Below are 21,347 nucleotides of genomic sequence, written 5' to 3'. Positions count from 1 at the left end.
AACCCAAAAAACCCCAACCAAAAAACCACACAACAAACCAAAGAACCTTTCATCTTATAAAATAGGTGACCTGCACAGATTTCTTCAGTGTGGTTTTTAAACACCAGTCCTTTAACTGTGAAGCCCTTGTTTATTAATACGCTTTCTGTATTCTCTAAATGAATGCATTCGTTGGGCTAGGTGGCACCTCCAGGGGTTTGTGGTTCATTCTTCTCCCTAGAACTGCATTGTTCTTCCTACACGTTTCTTTAAAGACTCCACAAACCTATCGGGCAATTTATTCTAGGAGTTCTTTGCCCCCACAAAGTATTTTCTAAGTTTTATGCAAATCTTACTGACTCTAGAAACTTCATTATCCACAATGAGCCTGCTGAATGTACTTTGGTTCTTGTCTGAAATTTGTAACTAAAGTACTTGTAAATATTGTAAATTTTAAATGTTTTTATTAAAAAAAAAAAGAACAAATGTGTGTGCTCACCTTTTTCTTACAGTTAGCTTTTGTACTGGAGGCTTAAGTCTGCTTTTGAAGCTTGCTCAGTTCGTCACGTATGTAGCGTGTGCTTGAGCGTTACTGAAAATGAATACAAAACACTGCGGGAGGTAGATACAGCATGTGTATGTAGTCATGTGTAGCCAGGTACTGTACTCTACTTGCCAGATATATTAGCATGTAGAAGGATTAGTTTTAAACTAAGGTTGCCTGTCATTTGTTGAGATACCCTTTGGGTGAAATGCCATTCACTCTAGGCAGTGGTGGAAGTCTGACTTTGAGGGCATGATTTACATCGGTTTGTTTTGAAAGAGGTCTCTCTTCTGTCCAGATGTGAGGTGGTGCCTTCACTGTACCGCAGGAGTTGCTCTTTGAGAGGAATGAGGGCTGGCGCACTGCAGCTCTTTGAGCCGTGATTCTGGCTACATCATCAGCTTTGCGACTTCTTGTTTGCATTTGGACACTATCGATGCAGCCTGCAATAACTGCAGCCCAGTTCTTCCGCTTGAGCCTGGGGCCTCTACTTATTGAAAAATTACGGACAAGGATTAAATGGTCATGCAGGCTGAATGGCTTAATTGCTACAGAGCAAGGAAAGCTGGGGTTCCATGAGACTATGATCACAAGTGTCTTATTTATGTGATGTTTATGTCTTAATAGTGGGCATGTGTATTCTTAAATATATCTTGGAAATCAACTGTTTGTCTTCTAAGTGTCATGGTAATTTAACCAAAAGAATGTAGGTTACTGTTAGAGGAATTTTGGTCTCACTTGTCTGTCAAATCTAGAATGTGCAATTTAAAAAGATTTTCTACTCCTGATCAACATGTTTACTCCTTCCGAGTAACTTAAGATTGAGTAACACCATTTCTGGGCTTATTCCAGTAAGAATATTCATACCTTAAGAATTCAGATTTTCTTAGAAATGGCTGTGGAGATTGAGCAGAGTCAGAATAAATGGAGAAACCTGAACTTATAACATGGCTGCATTAATTACTATATTTAATTTATAACACAGACTTTATGAGTCTTAATAATAGATTAAGTTTTTGATTAACTCATCATGAATTATAGTCAAAACAGTTTTCTTTCCTGAGGTTTTGGGGTTAGTTCATTTGAGCACATCTCTCACCCTCATGTTTTCTAGCTTGGTCATTTGTGTAACTGGACAAGACAGGGTAGCTCATCAGGCTGAAAACAAATTTTTCATGTATTTAAGGGCAAAGAAGTTTTATTTTCTACAGTCCAGCTGCAGGTTAAAAGAGGAAATGCATGCAGAGCAAGTGATGAGCAGGCAAACCAGGTGTTTCTGCCAGCCAGCTCACTATGTTCTGCAAAATTAATCCTGCAGTTGTCAAATATTTGCAGCTTGTGTAGTAGAGCAGTAAGCAATGTCAAGTCTGATCCCACTTTCTTCTGTGCTGACATCTCTCGAGTAGCACGTACTCAGGTTGCTGAAACAACTTATGTACCTTCAAAAATACTCTTCCACAGAGAGTATATATAGAGAGTCCTTTCAGATAGAAAATACAGAGTAAAAAGAATGAAAATCTAATATGCTGTATTTTCTTTCTGGGTATGACTGTTAGGTGGTGGGGGTTTGAGTGTTGGGAATGTGTGAGCGGGGGGGAAACATGTCGCAAGTTAACAGCAGCTCAGTTAATTCTAGGAAGGGTGGAGGGCGTGTGCATCCCATCCCAGAAGACAGGATCCGTATGTGGTGGTGCGTGCTTTCTGCTACCAGATTTGGTAGAGTTGAGGCCAGTGACATCAATAGCCATGACTGCAACCTGCAGCAAGTGTGATTAAATGTGAGGTAAATTACAACAGGTAAGGAAGTGTTGCAAAAGCTTAACCTGAATGGCTAGGGGGCTAGAGCTGGCACCTGGGTGGAGGCAGAGAGCACCTTTGCCATTCCTTGGTCTCTTCTTCCATGTGGGTTCATCGCAGGAATCAGTCTGGCCTTTTAATGAGCATTAGCATATTACCTGTTCCCCCCTGCCTACCCACATCTGAACAGAAATTGGAACAAAACAGCGAATTTTTGTGACTGATTACTAAGAATGCAGTGAAAGCAGCAATGTTATTTGAGATACACCAAAATTTTCCCATAAGAAAACGAATATGGAACAAAGTTTTTTGTCAAGTATCACAGGGTGATCTAAATTTTCTGGTTAAATGGTCATGTTGCAGTAAACTTGAAACTAACACCTCTGGTAAGTGTGAAGCTGAGTGTGGAGGATTCTGACCTGAAAAGTTCAGGGGACAGATTTCTGAATGCCAGGAGACTGCATCCACAGGAGTTCTGAGACATGGTATTTAAAAAACAAAAAAACAACTTGTGAAATTTCACTATGTTACCAAATTCCATAGTATTTTGAAAATGGTGGTGGTGAAGACTTCTTAAAGAGAGTCCTGTTCTGGAGTTCACGCTCCTTGAATGATGCAGAGATGATACTGAGAATTCAAAAGATAACCGCAGAACAGAGCCACAGGTTGGAGCGTGATGCTTGCAAACTGATGCTTGCAGAAGAGGTGAGTGAAAGGCTGTGGTTTAACCCCAGCTGGTAACCAAGTACCACACAGCCCCATGCTTGCTCCCCCTCACCCCGCCTTGCCCAGAGGGGTGGGGAGGAGAATTGGAAAGGAGTGTAAAACTCGAGGGTTGGGAGAAGGACAACTTAGTAAGTAAAGCAAAAGCCATGCACATGCAAAGCAAAACAAGGAATTCGTTCACCACTTCCCCTGGGCAGGCAGGTGTTCGGCCATCGCCAGAGAAGCAGGGCTCCGTCAGTGTAATGGTTACTCGGGAAGACAAACACCATAATGCTGAATGTCCCCCGCCTCCTCCTTCTTCCCCCAGTTTATACACTCAGCATGACATCATATGGTGTGGAATATCCCTTTGGCTAGTTGGGGTCAGCTGTCCTGGCTGTGTCCCCTCCCAGCTTCCCGTGCCCCTCCAGCCCTCTCGCTGGCAGGGCCCAAGGAATGGAAAAGTCCTTGACTTGGTATAAACATCACCCAGCAACAACCAAAACCATCAGTGTGCTATCAGCATTGTTCTCACACCAAATCCAAATCACAGCACTGCACCAGCTAAGGAGAAGAAAATTAACTCTATCCCAGCTGAGGCCAGGACAAAGACAGTTTCAGTTTTGGGGGAGGGGAGGTTGTCCTTCTTTTTCCCTTGGCCAGGGAAACCTCTGGAGCTTGCATCTTTCCAGATAGTGCCCAAAGTAGCTACCAGAAGCATTTGCTCCTTCTGTAGTCCAAGCCTTGATTACAGATGTGGAGGCAGGCATCCCAGTTCCTTCCATCTCTTCCCCCAGTGCACACATGTCAACCTCTCACCTTTCTCATGCTGCATGGCAAGTCAGCCTGGCATGGTTTGTGGTCTGGACAGGGCTTCAGTGATCAGGCGCAGAGATTTCCAGCCACCACCTATGAAAAAATGAATGCATAGGTCATATCCTACCCACATGTGTAGTATTTCAGGCATTGCCTCAGCTGCTTTGGGTGGCAGTGTGTTGGAGAAAGCTTCCTTCCTTTCTTTGTTTAATTAGGTGTACCGAGAAAGCATGAGCAGTGTTTGTGTTGTACTTCTCTAGGCTTATCTGTGGTTTCTGCTGGCTAAGTGATCACCTGGCACATTTCCTATACTATTCCTAAACCAACAAACTATAGAATGTTAATTCCATGTGTTTCTCAGCTGGTAGTTTTTTGTCTATAGATCATTTGGTGAGGGACCCACAACCTAAAGCGAAGCAGGTCTTTTCTCGGTGGGTTTAAACAAATTAAAGCACTCCTTAACAGTAGGAAAAAAATCATATAGCATTGCAAAGGAGAAAACCTCACAATTTTAAGGAAATTTGTCGTTTAAATAAAAGGATCTGAACTATTTTGGGGTTTGGTATTACCTACAGTTTCTAATGTGCATTAATGTTGGTAATTTTCTGGTGCAGTTCAGTGCCTTGCACATCGTTAAATACTGTGTGTGCAAATAATGGCTTGCTACACAGTGACCCTTCAGTGGCTCTTAATCTTTAATATGTTCAAATGCCTCACTATTGAAGTGCAGCTATGGTATGGGGAATTTCTAACCATAATATTTAAAACCTTGACCCAAGCCCTTTAATAGTGAGAGTTCACAGTTTGTAGCTGCGGGCAGGAAGCAGTGAGAGCAGGCACTGTGCAGTGGAAGTCAGCCTTGCTTCCTCAGAAACCTCTGTAAGAACTTGTGTGACACAATGCCTCTTCCCTTGAAGAACAGGGGAAAAAAATCCAAAATGTCCCTTCTGCCTGACTATGGGTTTGTTTTTTTTTTTTCTTTTTTCTTGTGTGTACTGATGCATTTTCCCAGTCCCCACTCTGCTGGTGAAGGACTGCTGTGCTGCACGTGACGCACCAGAAGAGGCTGAAGGAGCTGAGTCCCTTCAGCTGGGAGAGGCGATGGCTGTGCAGCGGATCTAATTGGAATTTACCAACTACGTCGATGTTTGCAGGAAAGACAGGCTTTTCTCTGAGGCCCCCATGCTGAAACACAAATAGTAGCTGTCAGAAGTTGCAGCAGGGGAATCCCACTTAGATATATGGGGGAAAACCTCATACTGAAGGTGGTTAGGTGTGGGATTAAACTGCCATTAGCTCTGTCCTGAGCATTAGGCTGGACTGGGTGGCTTCCAGAGCCCCATCCCAAGACAGGTCACTCTGTGAGTCCATGCTGGCTGCTTAGACAAGTAAAAGACTGAAAACTAGGGCTCCAATCCAGAATAGCCTTTAGGTCCAGAATAATCTGAATCGCTCTTCCATTTTTATCGTCAATTTGTGTGAAATACCACATGTGAGAGAGACTTGTCTGGCCTCTGCCAGTTACTAGAAATATTCTCTATGCTTTGGGAGTTTTTCCCCTTCCTCCATCTTCCTGCACCCTCATCCAGGAGCATAAGTGAAATCCACCCTCACATCCACTGCAAACAGCAGACGCTCACATCTGAAAAGCCAAATGTGGTGCTGCAGAAGCAGTTCCAGGGTTAAATTTTCTCCTCTTATGGATGGGAAGCAACTTGTTTAAGATAAAAAGAAGAAAACCAAAACTAAAACCAATGAAGTGGTACTATTAGATTGGATGAGTCAGGCAGCTTCCAGCACGTACTTGACTTTTACCTCTGTGTAGCAATATCCAATCCAGAAGAGAAAGAAATCTGTTTACCAAGCATTCAGATCGGTTTTTATTCCAGGAATGGAACAAATTGTCAGGCCCATGGTTCTATGTCAGTTCACAGAAACTTTGGTGCTACTGATTCACAAAGGTTTGGATCAAAAAGATGCTTCAGTGTAAGCTAGGATGAGCTAGTAGCATAAGTGCTTATGTGGCCTCTGGGGAAAGTAATAACATTTTTGTTTTCCATTTCTCTATAAAGTACTGTTCAGACTATTCTAAAAAGTTCTCATTTGTATTTGAAATAGCATCACAGTGCACATCATCCTATAATGTTCCTCAATTGTTTACATTTTTAAATGTATTATACATGTATTCTACGAAACTCAAGACATGTATGTATGTACGTATCTGTATGCGTGCTTGTAGCTGGTACTTGTTTGTAACTGGTTTTATCGGACAAAGCACTGAAGAAGCATGACTGAAGTTGATGAGTAGGACGTTACGGGTACTAATAACCTAGCGATTAGCAGCAGCTGATAATAATCACAATGAGAAGCAGAGTTACTGATTACTTGCGTGCCAAGCCCAGCCGCAGTAAGGTGCTATCAGCGTGCAGCACACAGGAAAGCCTGGGGGTTTCTGTGGGACAGGTATTTCTTTCCTGTTCCACCATGCAGCAGAGCAGCCTTTCCTGAGCAAAACCTGCCAGTGCCAGGTGGGCTGGCCCTCAGCTCTGCATTTGAGGGAGGAACTACCATCAGAAGCAATTTTGGCAAAGCTCCGTGCTTCAGCTCCTAGCAATGGGCTGTTCCACAGGGTGCGGGAAGGTGTGTTGGTACGATTCAAGTAAGCAAATACACAGCCTATGACTAATGGCGTTTCAGTCTGGTGATTGGTTTATAAAAGTTCCCTATTCCCGCACTTAGGCTCGTATAACATGATGAAACACTAATTCCATTTGCAGTGGGGAACTACTTAAAGGTCACTGGATTTTGAAAACGTGTTTGGGAAATGAATAGATAAAAAAATCCCAGCCCGTGATGGCAAGGCAGCCTTTCTGCCTGGTACCTCCATTTTGGGTTGCTTTTTTTTGTGTATTTCTTCTCAGTTCTGTAATTACCTTAATTGGGTTATCCAAAGCTACACAGCTAGCATTTTAATATATCTGCTGCAGATTCAGTGCTTGGTTAATGAGGTACAGGCGATCAGCTGAACTGAGAGCCTGTGTTCATGTGTCTGACTGAGCTGCTTGACTGGAAGTTGTCCATTTGCTGAGTATAACCGGTTGCCTTTAAATAATAATATAAAAACCATCACCTTCATTTGAACCAGAACTTGCACTTTTTTGACTTGATGTGTTTTGCTTCCACCTTTTCCCAAAGTAAAGATGATTGTTAGGCAAATTTTTGGTTTTGCAGACAGGTAGTCTTCATGTCCATTATTTCTTTGATGGGTGTCGTTGCGTAGTGCTGCGCCATGTCATACAAAATTTGGGGGTTCTCTTCTTGCTTGCCAACATGTGTTTGCAAAAGGAGAATGCATCCTAACTTTTGCCCAGATGCATTGGTGCATGAGCGGCAAAGTGCAAGTGGATGTCATCACTGGGGAGCTTTCGGGGAGGGAAGAGTGAGGGGAAGGCTAGGCAGGAGGGCCAGCAGGCTCCCAGCTGCCTGCAGCAGCACCACACTCACTGCCAGCAACGGACTTGGCTGAGCTTTCCATATATCCCAGGAGCACAGAAATCAGCTCCCACCAGGCACGCATGCACGTGGCATTAAAGCATTTGGAAACACAAAGTGAGATCACTTTCACTGGAGAGCCCAAGCATCCCCAGCCCTGGGGTCAGGCTTGCAGGGATGCACATATTGGAAAAGCAGGACTGGGAGGACAGTGGTGACAAACGCTGACGTTTGTGTAGGCAGCATTGTGGCACACCTGCACCAGTTGGGGCATATGACTCCTGGCAGTCCGAAAGTCCAACACAGAGTGGCACTTTGGCCCGACAGGCTGAGCTCACCTCTCCGTTCGCTGCCCAGAGGCTCGCAATTCTGTGGCTGGCAATTCTGTGGCTGCCCTGGCTTCCCAACAACTCTCCAGCAGCCAGCATGGTGTGGATGTGTTGACCAACAGCACGGCTGGCAGCAATTTTATGGCACCTCATTCCTTCCATGTTACATCCCCAGATGACATCCTGCCATGAACACAGCTGCAAACTCTGTCTGCTTACATTCCACTCAAAGACAGGCCACCAAATCAGTTGGCATCCGATATGTAGGTGTTTTACCTGTTTGCAGTAAAATTTCTTGTGTTCTTCAGCTCTGAGCAACTAGTGAGCTGGAAAATAAATAAATAAATAAAAATCTTAGTATGGCAAGCAAGCAAGCTTGTGTGACAAGCTTGTGGGATGAAGCAACATTGCCAGACATCATTTGGGAATTAGTGCCTAAAAAAAACATGGGACCTTTTTCATGCTGGTTTGCTTTATAATTAGTTCCAAACTTCAAAACAACTGCCAAGTAAGAACAATTGTTTATGTTTAATTTAGAGCAGCTCATGTGTTTTCCAGTTAAATTAAACCAAAGCCAAGCTGGGGATTTTGGAAACTGTTGAAAATAAGGGGAACTCTGGAGCACTTAACAACCACTTCCTCATAAGACATGCCCAAGAGGAAGACACGTGCTCTTCAGTCATGGAGCTGCTCTCCTAAGCATGAGGGGGATCACGCTTTCCTCCCTCTGCTTATTGATGCACCTACTGCTGGATGAGATAACCAGTAAGTAAATGCTTTCCATTCTTTTCCTATGGGGAGTGTGTGTGTGGGGGGAGGGTGTCTGTTATTGAATCTCTGGAAGAGTCAAGAAATCTCTGGAACTTTTGGTGGGTTTCAAAAGTCCAGTCATTTCCAGATTAGTCTGATATTTTGTCTTTCAAGCTTCTGAAATGCAGATAAACTAAGCATGTTGCCCATTAAATTTATTCATGGCTGTATTACCAGTTTCAGTTCAACCAGTAAGAGGCTTACTTGATTCTGTGATATGCCAGGGATAAAGCTGCAGTCATCTGGGTCGTGAAACCCAGAAAAATGTTAGTATTTGCGTGCTTCAGAGACGTTGTTACCTGATTCTGTCATTAGTAACCATTGCAGTTTGAAAACAGATTATCTTGAACGTTGTCAGGCAGCTTTGTCCAGTGGCGCAGAATAGAAAAGCATTAAATGTCAGGTTATTTTTTATTAGGCAAGAGATGATAAACATGGCTGTGGCAACAGTTAAAACAGCTAGAGTCCCTACGGGTTACAGCTGAGGGGTGGAGGAAAGAGTACTCGACTTTCCTGACAGGGCTGCTTACTGCAGGCTCTGTGAATTGATCCAAAGGGTTTCTTTCCTGGGGTGTCCATCAGGCACCTTTCACAGCAGTAAACTCACTAAGGAAAAATGAAAAAATTAACCCCAAAACCAAACCACATAAAAGTGTTCCTTTCATAATACTGAAGATGTTTGTTCTACAGCTGCTAGATCTGCTTACTGTGACTTGTAAGGTTTTGAACGTAAGATCCGGGAGATTTAATTTCCCTGCAGCCTGCTAGTCATGAAACCAAATGAGCTGTAGCGCTACCCCCGATTTCAGCACAGGAGTGTATCTGTGACACACATGTTATGTTCTTGTTCCTTATTATTTGCAGCAATTTTAGTTTTGGAAAAGCAAGTCCTGCAAGATTTGATTAAGCCGCGGAAGGTAGAGTTTCATTCGTTAAACTTCAACAGCACTTTGCACTGGCAGCCTGGGAGGGCCAGAGGGGCAAGAGACACCGTCTACTTCGTGCAGTATAAAGTGTAAGTACCAGGGGAACTCCAGCCTCCTGGCCGGCTGGGGCCCATCCCTGCTTGACACATCAAAGGGATTTCTCAGGTGATATAGAATATTCTCCCCATACCTGCAGAACAGCCACCTCCTGCTCACCTGCCAGGATGCAGTTGTTGCTGCGCTTACTGACAGCCCATAAGGTGCAGCTGAGCACCCCAAGGCAGGCAGGGAACAAGCACCTCCAGCAATATGCTCTGCACCCTCATTGCACTGTAGAGTTGGAGAAAAATGTAGTTTGCAGAGGACCTCTGGAGGTCACTGTGTCCAACAGCCTGCCTGAAGCATGTCTAGCTAGGTCAGGTACGCCTCCAATATGACATTTAAGGTATTTTGGTGGCCCACCTTGCCCACGAGAGTGCCGCAGGGTGCCTTGCATAGCAAACGAGGCAGTGCTAGGGCTGGCCCTCAGAGGAGGTATGCTCCCATCCCTGGCACACCTGGTAAGCACCAAAATCACTACTGCCTCAGAGAAAGTACTTGATGGAAACTGGCGTCCTGCCCATCGAGTGCACTGGCTAAGACAAAGATCACCCGCCTCTCCCGAGGGGCAAGTATGCAGGGGCTTCCTACAGGGATGGTGACCCGTGTCTCTACCTTAAGTTTCTTTCAGAAAAAATAGAAACCTGTAGCTCCCAAATGCCCATGAAATCAATCTTCCCTGTTATCAAATCGAAGGGATTTAATTCCCATGGCAGGACACTTGTCAGTACCACCGAGTCAAAACAGACAGTTAAAAATCTGTACAGACCCAGTCATGACAGCTAAAGCTTCCATCCTTCCTCCTCTTTCTCCACAGGTATGGGCAGAGCACATGGCAAAACAAAGACGACTGCTGGGGGATTCAAAACCATGTCTGTGACCTGACAAATGAGACCTCTGACATCCAAGAGCCTTACTATGGCAGAGTGAAAGCCACATCGACTGGCGTCTATTCCGACTGGAGTGTCAGCTGCAGATTCACTCCCTGGCAAGAAAGTAAGTGCAAACATAGGGGTCTCTGAGAAAGGAGCTGGGTTTTCTGTGGCGTGAAATACATAATTTCTACTTGCAGTTTGCAAACATGAGTAATCCTTTTCTAGCCACAAAGCTGTACCAAAAGAAATTGTGACTCGGTAGCTCTCAGGTGAAGTGTTGTGATGAAATAGTTTTCCCCACACTTGAAAGCCAACCAGTTATGGATAAGTAGCCACATATCAATAATTAGGGGATCAGAAGTCCCTGGCTCCCTTTAACTCAACCTCTTCCTGAAGGCATGGAACTACAGAAATTATTTTCAGCCATTTTCATTGCTACTGGAGGGAGTGGACGCAAGGAAAAGAAGGAAACACTCCCTGCTTTGGGGGGAAAGGGAGGAGAGAGCTGGGAGCTGTGCGGCCAGCATCCTTCTCACATTTATGTGGTTTCCTGACTGCGGTGTATTTAGAAATATGCACAAAGCTTTTTAGTTACTACAGTCATTACAATGCCATAGCATGTTAGAAATTGGAAGACTATCAAAACACTGAACAGTACCAAGTGTACTTACCTGTAAGATCCTTGCGAATTAAACAGTGCTCCCTCATGGGCTGATGCCAAACTGCCTTGTGAATGCCAACACAGGTCACTTCACAGCCCTGAAATGCAAACTACCTTGAGCCTCCTGTACAGATGAAATCACAAGCTTTGACATAAAGCAGCACCTTGCAGCAGCAACCACCCATCTTTCCCTGTGCCACCTCCTCCTCCTCCTGGAGACACACATGGGCAGCTGCTGTCCTGTCTCCCCTCATCTCTGGGGCTGCACGCACAGCTATGCAGGCATTAGCTCAAACACTTGGCTGCCTTTAACCAAGCAGGATACAAAAAATGTGGAAGTAATGATTGAACCTGCATCCTTGGCATAACTGAAATGGTTCAAATAGCTGTTTTATGAAGTCCAAGCACACAGAAAAATGTGGGGAGGAGGAGGGGATCAGGGCAAAGAATCCAGAGTATTTTGCTTGACCAGCCTGCAGTCAGCAACATGCAGCTCTGAGAGAGTTCAAAAAGTTTGGCTCAAAGATAGGTTTACAAACACAGGAAATGTCCCCCCCAAAATGTCCCAAGCAATAATCACCCAGAAGTAAGGATTTACCAAGTGGCACTTTAACAGTAAATACAGCATAATATATTGCTGGTAACAAGAACACTAAATTGCTGAACGGATTCAAACTCAGTTCTGTGAAACATGGTGAATAAACTATAATTGTGTTCATAGCTTTGGGTTTTTTTCCTTAGCTATGATAGGACCTCCAACGGTAACTGTGGTTCATAGTAACAAATCCATAACACTAAAGCTCCGGGCTCCACGTTCTCCTTATAGAAGGAAGACGGGCAGCAAGATACCAATGACAAAATATTATGATCTGCTATATAAAGTCTTCATAATTAACAACTTGCTAGATGAGGTAAGTGTATATTTAAATACGAATCCTGTACCATTGAAAAGACAGGAATGTATGGGCACACCATTCTTTTTTTACAGTTGAAATAATCTCCTGGGATTGTGAGAGCATCAATGACTATGTAAACATCAATGACTTTGAAAAGAAAGTAGGCTTATTTTTCAGGAATTGATTTGAGTTGTAATTACTCCCTTTATTCTTTCCCATCAACTTAGTATTTCAGGCTCAGACCTAGACTAAAAAAATGGGACAGGAGGGCAATTTGCCAGAGGGGGTGGTGTTCTTTACAAATCATAAGTAAATTATTAATGCTATTGATTTGATAATGCTATTTTTGCAAGTCCACGTGCTGCTCTGCATCCTCTGTTCTTATCAAACTTTACTCACAGACACACTTGCTAGGGAAATGTGCTTGATGGGCTGTTTTTACTCCACTTTATCTGAAGCAACACAGAGTCCTGGTGTATGAAGGAAAAGACAAGGTTATTAAAATAGAAGGTTTGAGGCCTGGAGTCAGCTACTGTATCGTAGCTAAAACATACGTGCCAATGCTAGACCACAGCAGCGCCTACAGCAGCAAGAAATGCACTGTTCTGCAGTGACAAGGCTGGCACCTCTGTGACAGGTAAGTCACCAGTGAAACTGGAGAAGACTCTGGAAGTCAAGAGCTATTCCCTCACCCAAGGCAGATACTCTCCAAAAAGGAGAAAAAAAGGTGTGGCATAAAAACTGCCATCCCATATGACAATGTTAGCCAGAGTTCTTACATCATCTCAGCTAGTTTCACACCAGGTAAGAATGATACAGCCAAGGAAGTTAGAGGAATGGTGTGGATAATTATTTGCATGCTGGCATGGTCCTCAGATAGACCACCCTCTTCCCTTTCTTTAAACAGTTATACATAGTATTGCTTTTATCGGTGTTCATTGCTAAAGTAATAATTAACTAGGAAAACAAGTGACCTCCAGCTTTATTAACGTCCAATTCTGCTGCAAGGTCTGAAATTCTGTTCAGGAATTGATCTGATGTATTTAATTCAAATGAGCCTGTCCTCTTTTCGTGGCCTTTCTTCAGGTGTAATGTTTTAAAAAATAAATTATCAAATTGCATGAGTTTCCATGGGCCAAAATCTAAAAGTTAGCTATGTTAGCTGGGCTGAAAAATCTGTTTGTTGACTTACCTCGATCAATAGACTGTCTTCATGTATCACATGCCCAGCAGAGAGACTTACTATCAATCCTGCCTTGCAGGTGCCAAGGCCCAGAGTGTATGAAGACCTAAGCCAAAGCTGACTTCAGTGTCATTGGCCATAGCAAGCTCAGATTTAAGCCCTTTCTGGGGGTAACAGAGGAGAACTGGAAAAGTATCAAAGTTTGAGCTGGTGCTTCTGTTCTCAGTTCAGTACTCTAACTATAAAATACTTCCTTTCTTCTGCTTCATAATGTGATGCATAATGTTGGTCTCTCTTGAGATTTGGTCAGTGGGTTTAGGCTAAGGAGGGAGACAGTTTCTAGGTGTTTTTCCTGCATTTTTGCTTGCTTTCCCAGTACTGTAAAAGGCTGGAAGCTCAGGTTAGAGCTGGACTTCTGAACAGCCTGCAGAGGTACAGGAGGGATGCAGGTAAATGGCACGTGTTGCGTTTTCAGTGAAACTGAACACCATCCAGCCTAAATGTGCACTCCAACAGCAATTCGCTTTCTCTTCCCAGTTACAGGGATAACGGCAGAAGATGCCTCCCATCACAGCTCCAGCTGTAAATCAACACCTGTGGTCTACGTCTGGTATACATACTTGGATACTTTTTAAATTAACCTTTGCTGCACTAAATCATTTGACTCCTGACAATAATTTCATGCTACATAAAGACCAAGGATTCTTTGCATGTCCTATATTACAATCTACCATAGTATATATTTACATTTACAAAGGAAAGAGTCTTGCAATATTAAAAAAAAACCACAAAACAAAACATGCAAAAAGCATTTGTGAAAATATCCTTAAGATTGTTTCTAGGGTTTTTCTGTTCTAAGCCTTTGAATTAAAATACAATTTATAAAATAGAAGCTTCAGCTATTTTACTTCTTCCAGAACATAGGTTGCAATAGAAGGTAAAAAAAGTGTCCTTTCTTTAAAATATAAACTATACAGTAGACATGTATACCCGACGGTCATAATGTCTTCATAGTGCTCTCAACATAACATTTTTGATAGTGAAACCAGCATGTCATTTGGCAGAAGCTCATTTAAACTAAAACAGAAAAGATCTTAACTTTCAGTCAATGACAGACAGTTAAAGGGAAGAGACCGCTGTTTCAGCCATTTCACAGTAAATGATGAAAGGATGCTGACCATCACCTGTGATTTCTAGTGATTTTACTCCTACTAGTCTTCATCTCATAAGGGAAAAGATTTCTTGGGTAAGGTCTGGGTAGATAGTCACTAAGCCACTCCAGGATGGAGAGGTGAAGTGGCTTTTCCAGATCTGCAAGGTCTGTAAGTGATGAAAATCTTAACACTTAGCTGCATTCTGTTATTGCAAATTAAATGAGAGGAGGTGAGAGTGGGCCAGACACAAGAGGGCAAAGCAAGCCTTGGGGAAAAATGGAGGTCCCTGCTACGTAATCACTATCTACTTTTCCCTTAATTCACATACACAAAAGGTGGATCCGTTCACTTTAAGTAACAGACCTTGAGTTCACTTAAGCCACATCCAAAGCATTTTTCACCTGGAGGCGGTACCACTGGGAGCTGCACCAGGACACTGGCAGTAGGTGCTTGGGAGGCGGCTGCGCTTAAGTGAATGCTGGTCATTCTTTCCTTTACCAAAACAAAAGAGGGCATTACTTATTAAATATTTCCACCATCTGATTCTAACATATGATATATTTGAATGACTAGATTTGCAGATATCTAGCTATGTCCACATATCTAATCCTTAAAACCACGTTTCTTTCACCACACTTCCCTTTTTGCTCCTTTCCCATTTCTTCTAATTGTTTTACCCTACCCATATCCCACAGTTTCTTAATTTAGGTAAATTTTTTTGAGAAGCAAGGCTCATTAAATCTCCATATAGCACCTAGTAGCGCCATGACAAGTCTCAGATCCAGCACTGCCCTGCTGCCCCTCTTGCACTGGGCAGAACCAACCGCAATAAAACCATCCAGGCAAACTCTTAAGAAATAGCCTGTCTTACATTTCAGCAGTGGTGACTTCATCCACTCGTGGGTTATCACAGCCTGAAAACAGTATCTGTGGTAATTCAAGTTCTTTCTCAAATTCACTTCTTTTCTTAGGGCAGCTCACATTGACGTTGTTACACAAAGATAAAGCTTAGTCAGAGAACAGACTCTGACAACGCCAGATACTGTACTTACGTCAGACGTAGTGGATGAAACTGTTCAGGGTTCTTAAATCTTAAAGAAGACATAAAAAAAAAAAAAAAAAAAAAAAAAAGGGAGCAGAGCCATAGGAGCACTTCAAGTGTTCAGACCTAACTAGAAATATAGCAGCTGTCATGCTATGAATCTATGAAGACATTGGAAACCTGAAAGTTTTTCACTTTGATAAAAATATAAACAAATGCACAGCATGTATACTGGGAAAAACAATAAAAGGTCTGAAAGAGTGTTGCGCTCTTGCATTTGCTGACCAGATTTCACTTCCTCAGCAGCAACACAGACTTACAGAAAGCAGTGCAAGAATTGCAGGAACGGCCCACTTCCATTCTGATGATACCAGGATACAGTATTGCCTACCCCACGATGTTCTGCAAAAGGCAATTTTCTCTTTCCATGTGAAACACAAACTTCCTTTCAGCTCTACTCTGGCGTATAATTTTACTGGGAAAAGGTTTGGTAAAATGACTGATGCTGTAATTTTTTCTCTGCAATCAGTAGTAGCAGCACGTTCCCAAGACATGCTCCACTGGGCTCGCAGGTGGGGCTCTTGCAGCGAGGAGTACTTGCTGTAGCATATACTGGCTGGGTGATCTGCACCCACAGCTTCTAGATAGCTTTGGTAATGCTGTAGTTTTTAAAAACAACTTAATTGTGCTTTAGCCTGTATGCTGCACTGCTGTTCACGTCTCCATGAGGGTGGAATGGAAGAAGAGCTCTCTAAACTACGGCTGGGGCTTTCCTGCAGGCAAGTCAGTCTGGAAATACCTGGGAAAATGAGCTCTAGCTCTCTGTCCCCTTCCTCCTTGTGGACCCAAGGAGACCATCTGCCATGGGTCCACCTCTCTAGAGTGGCCCAGGCTGGCACACAGGTCTGCAGTAGTTACTGCACACGCACATTACTCAGTGCAGGACACCTTTACATCATTGGCTGGACTCCTGCTGGCCATAGGTTTGCAAGACCCAGCTGAAAACACCCTTCTCTGGGTTTTCTTGCAGAACAGGCGTTTTCTGACAAAAGTGACAAATGCCAGATTCTGTTTCAGGAAAGAGAGAAAGAAATGCTGGCTTCTAGGGCTACGGCATGGGGTGGGGAAGACCAAGCAGTGTAACAAAAGCAGGACTTGTGCAACCCATTCTGTAAGCCCTCGCCTGCCACGTCACTGGGGGCTGTCTGCAGTCATGGGCACGGCCTGTCGCAATGGCCTCATCTGGCCAAGTCCCCGTGTCACGGCGGAGGGTCCCACCCATGAAAAATAGATAGTATGTCTTTTAGAGCTGGCAGTTACTGGTCTTCGTGTGAACTGGAGCCTACCCCTCTTTCTTTCATGACCATGGCTGAACATCATCTTATCTGTCAGATGGAGTAAGAGCTTATCTCCCACTGTAAATGGCTTTGACTCCCCGTTCCACTGGCACTCAGAAGAGCAGTGTTCAGCTACCAGAAGTTCAAGAACAGGGCTCTGGAAAAGCTGATAGAGCAACAGCAATGGACCAGATGCTCCAGCCTCATAAATTAGAAGATTATGCATAGCCAGCTGTACCATATAAATGCCCAGTTTTATATGATGCCATGATCCTCAGTGTTTTTCATATGGTCTAGCATCTGGCCAGTCCTGTTCATACCTCCCATATATCTGCTGTAATCAGATGCGGACTTGGGGTTTATTTATTTTCACGACCTGATCTCAGCTAAGAACTACGCCCGTGGCCCAGGGGTGGGGTGCTGTTGTGAAACGACATTGGGTTTTGCCACAGGTCTATCAGATGTTATCAAGTATTCCAAACTGCAGGGAATTAATTATAGAGTTGGGGGAGACGGGGTTGTCTGTGGATTTCCTATGGATTTCCACGTTTGCTACAAAGATCAAAGATACTAACCTGTAAAATCTGTCTGATACAAGAAAAAAGAAGAAAATAAAACCCAAACTCCTGAGAGTTAGTTTACCACAAGGGACACAGGACACAAAACAAGGGTACTTCTGCAGAGAAGCAGAGGGAAAGAAATGACACCAGTGTTCATCGTCAGGAAAGTTACAGTCTTCTTTGCGACTTGCTTTCAGAATTTTTCATAAAGTGCTTCCAAGGAAAAAAAAATTGCAAGTCTTACCTGTTGAGTCCACTGAAGGCCCAGCTCAAGCAGTCATTGCTACCACAGTTTTGGCTTGAGATGGGGAAAGATGGGAAGGTCAAGCCCTGACGCTTACAAGGAAAGTTCAAAAAGAGAATTTCTGAAAAGGCTTCGTCATCTGAGGTAAATACCAAAGTCCCACTGTCAACTTTAATTTTTTAAATATTGTGCTCTTTTCTAAGGCAGTGGGGCCTGATCCTGAGTTCCCTGCATACCCTCAACAGTGACAGAATGCAGCCCAATGGTATCACACTGAGGATCAGGCTCTTTGGAGAGGTCCTTACATTTAAAATCATGAACAGAATAACAATGAATAGGCATTGTGCTAATTGCTATACCTACAAAAGAGCAATTGGAAAATTGTCACTAAATTCAATTATTTCAGGCGTGTAATTTTGACACAGTTTTTTTCCTTCTTTTTTTTTTTTTTTTTTTTTTTTAGTAGGAAATCATACAAATCATACTGATTTCTGAGAAACAACCATAAGCTCTTGGTTTCTTGGTTTTCATTTTGTGATGACAAGCCGGTATTTTTTTAGTGTTGCTTGTCATAGGACACTGCATTTGTTTAATAGTTGACAAGCACATGATTGTTATAAGACTGGGCTAAGCTCTTATTTCTGGGATACATTCTCACTATAAATTATTATATTAGGAAAATAAAGCTCTTAAAAGGCATCATCAAAATGAAAAACAGTAGAGTTGTCTTTGTTTAATCAAACGTAAACACTTTCAGGGGGGCTGTGAAGTCACTAATCCTAGTGGAATGAGAATGAGAGACATACCTGGGGAAGGAACTGCTGGAAAAGGCTGATTTAAGTTCTGAAGAATTAGAAGGGGTCTGCAGAGCAGCAGAGCAAGTAATAGAAGGAAAGAAGACACAAAATATGCACAGAGAGGGGCTGGGAACCAAAGAGCCTGCAGCATCAGAGCAGAAATGTGTATTTCAACAAGCTTACAAAATAGGAGCAAAGTGGTGTGGCCAGCAACACAGTATAGCTGCTGGCACAGACACTAAGCAGTTTCTGCCTTGGAAAAGCAATGCTATACTTCTATGTAGCAAAACTATGTTACACATGTCCATAGCCAAGGAAAAGATAGACCTGTAAGGATGCAATGTTTATGTATTCTGCTCAAAAAGACCATTTCAGCTATTTCAGCAGCAATCTTAAAGGGCAAACAGCCATTACAAGAGGATTTCAAAAGCTGGAGAGAGACATATATCAGCAGAAGAAGCAGCACCAGTTACTGGAAAGGCTTAGTCATTGCAGCTGTTCAAGAAGCAAGCGTAGACACACACTGGGACTCAATCACCTCAGCATAGGCACCTCAGCATTTAAGACACCTCTCAGTTTCCAGAACATTATTTGTACATGTTTGGCAGATACGGCGAGGAATCTGCGTGAGATTCCCTGGGGTCGCAGCTGAAGTCAGGAGGGGACATCCCACAGATACATGCTAGGCATCTATGCTTGGGTAACTGAAGCTCTACCAGTTACTGAAATGCTACTGTAACATACTAACAGGATAGTTGCAGTCATGTGTGTATGATATGTAGGATTACATTAATAAATATGAAGAGAAAACCTGGCTATGGGGATGAAAGACAGTTGAGAAAATCTTGGTGTGTACATTGGAATTTCAGGGTGCCTTGGGCACATTAGCCTTTCTAAGGTCAAGGACCTTGTCTCTGCATTTCAGTGATTAATTTTACATTTGAACGACCTTGTGGAAAATGGAGCAGGAAGAGTGAAACTCTGAAAAGTAAACGTGAAAAGACTGCAGAAACTGAATGAGATTCTAGTTTAGTACTGCTTTATGGCACATTCTTTCTAAATATCTTCTTGAAGCTGATTCTTTCACCTGCTGAAATATTGCTTCACTCCGATAAATACCATGACAAAATGATGCCAAAAGTACAGAAAAGAGCTAAATAAGTTAAATCCTTTCAGCTGCACAACAGGATGTATCATAATGCCATCCCTGAGCTTACAAGGCCACCATCTCTTGCCAGGTTGCTCCTTTATGGGTGTTTGCCACAAAAAGATAAGATTTCTAGAAATAACAGGAGACATGATAACATAAAGTGTAATGTACTTTGAGTCCTCAAGTTTTGAAGCAGAAGAGGTGGGGATCAAGCAGAAGCAATGGGAAGAGCTGAGCAGGACAGCCCTGAGACTAGGATGTCCAGCGGGCAGACATAGGGAGATCTGTTATTGTATATGTTCCAGGCATATGCTTACTTGCTCTACAAGCTGTGCTACCGCCTCAAAAGAAAAGCAGAACCACAAACAAGCAAGAGCTACTACAGCTGTGCACTCCTTTAGTGTGTGCAAACACAGTACCTGTGATGCACTGGAGTAAAGCTGGTCAAGATGTCTTAGACTGAGGAAGATATATTTTTTCTCTAATTTTTATGCTTGCTGTGTATTAAAGACAGCTGAAAGCACCAACACATATTGCCAGCAGCCATGTAAAGGAACATTATATTGTTCCTTTTACCATGACCGATCATTACAACAAAAAACATCCTGATACTTCCAGATGAGTAGGAAAAGTAACGTTTTAGAGCTAGGCCATCAGCATGATCAAAGGAAAGAGCTGTGCATTGGTGAACCCAACACCTGGTGAGCTGTGGCCAGAAACGTGACCTCTCAAGGTCCAGTGATAGCCAGTTATGCTATGGGATAAGGTGGGGAAATGAGCCAAACAGGAGGGCAAAATAGACAGCAGAGAAGCTTCAGCTGATTTACCATGAGCCCCTGCACTGCATGTGAATAGGATCAATGAAAACACTTCCAGGCAAATATTTCTAATGAAAAACTGGAATTTTACTGAGAGAAAAAAAACACTTATTAAAATACCTTTCATGAAATTATGTTTTTTTCAAGTGAGAAAACAGAACAAGTTTCTTTTCTCTTGGTCAAAACCCTTTGACCTTCATTTTCCAGGCTGTAAGACTTCCAATGCCATGTCTAAATTTCCTGGAGTAAGAATGGAATGGAAATTTTGCTTCACAGCTCTGATCTATCTTTATCGAACACATCCAGTCAGAGCTCATACTCCAGCCAGTAACCTTTGGGAATGCTTTCAGTGAGGTGCTATTTCTCTGAAAGCAGAATAGCCCAATAAACCTTTCTGGAACGCAGCGTACAGCCATGATCTGAGGCAGGAGGTAAGAAAGGGGACATTGGTCTGCATAGCCTTCAGCCCTAAGAGGGATGCTTACGTCAGCTGAGGTTGCTCCAGTCACCCTCTGCTTCTTCTTAATGACACCCCTGTGATTTTGCTAACGGAGTGAGTGACATATCATACTACATTGACATGAAAACAAAGACTCTCTCCCACCTTGGGCCAGGCTCCTTCCCTGCTGCAGGGGCTCTGCTCCTGCTCACTTCGCACATGTTTCACAAATTACATTTCGCAACACCTCATTTCCTTGCTGCACTGGCTAGAAAAGAAGAAAACAACAGAAACAACTCCCAAGAAACTTCTGCTGTGTAATCCTGGGGGTCCAAGACAGCTTACTGACGTTTACGTGTAGCAAACGGGGTATTAACTCCCTACTTTGCATTTCATATTAGCTGGTGAATAGTGCAGAACAGGGTGTACGTCCATAAACAATCAAGACTAAAATCATATGTTTAATGTTCACAATCCAAATGCCACTAGTAGTCATTCTAATGAATTTCAAGGCAAGACTGAAGTGTGATCAGCCAGTGGGTCAAAAGGAGGAACTGGAAGACATTACACCCATGTTACTCAGCTGGCAACCTGAAAGCAGGCACAAAGGAATGCAGAAACTAGCTGCTTGTGTTAATGAATATACCATATCAGTAGTAATATTTCTTAAGTAGAAATGCATTGACCTTCTACA

The 21,347-nt window shown here is 43.1% G+C and overlaps 1 protein-coding gene across 2 annotated transcripts; it reads left to right on the top strand.

Moving 5' to 3' along the window:
- The first annotated feature begins 7,981 nt into the window (after positions 1-7,981).
- Positions 7,982-16,750, top strand: IL22RA2 (interleukin 22 receptor subunit alpha 2). Of its 2 annotated transcripts, XM_037393057.1 has the most exons (6): positions 7,982-8,427; positions 9,337-9,487; positions 10,315-10,493; positions 11,775-11,944; positions 12,388-12,566; positions 13,650-16,750. In XM_037393057.1, exons 1-5 carry the CDS (start codon positions 8,364-8,366, stop codon positions 12,541-12,543), a joined length of 720 nt encoding a protein of 239 aa, XP_037248954.1. In that variant the 5' UTR covers positions 7,982-8,363; the 3' UTR covers positions 12,544-12,566; positions 13,650-16,750. The 2 variants fall into 2 exon arrangements, with proteins under 2 accessions (XP_037248954.1, XP_037248953.1); XM_037393056.1 differs by having other exon boundaries at positions 12,388-16,750.
- Positions 16,751-21,347: the final 4,597 nt, after the last annotated feature.

This window comes from Falco rusticolus, chromosome 6 (genome assembly GCF_015220075.1).
Source record: "Falco rusticolus isolate bFalRus1 chromosome 6, bFalRus1.pri, whole genome shotgun sequence".
Lineage (NCBI taxonomy): Eukaryota > Metazoa > Chordata > Aves > Falconiformes > Falconidae > Falco > Falco rusticolus.
This window is presented reverse-complemented; position numbering and strand designations above follow the sequence as displayed.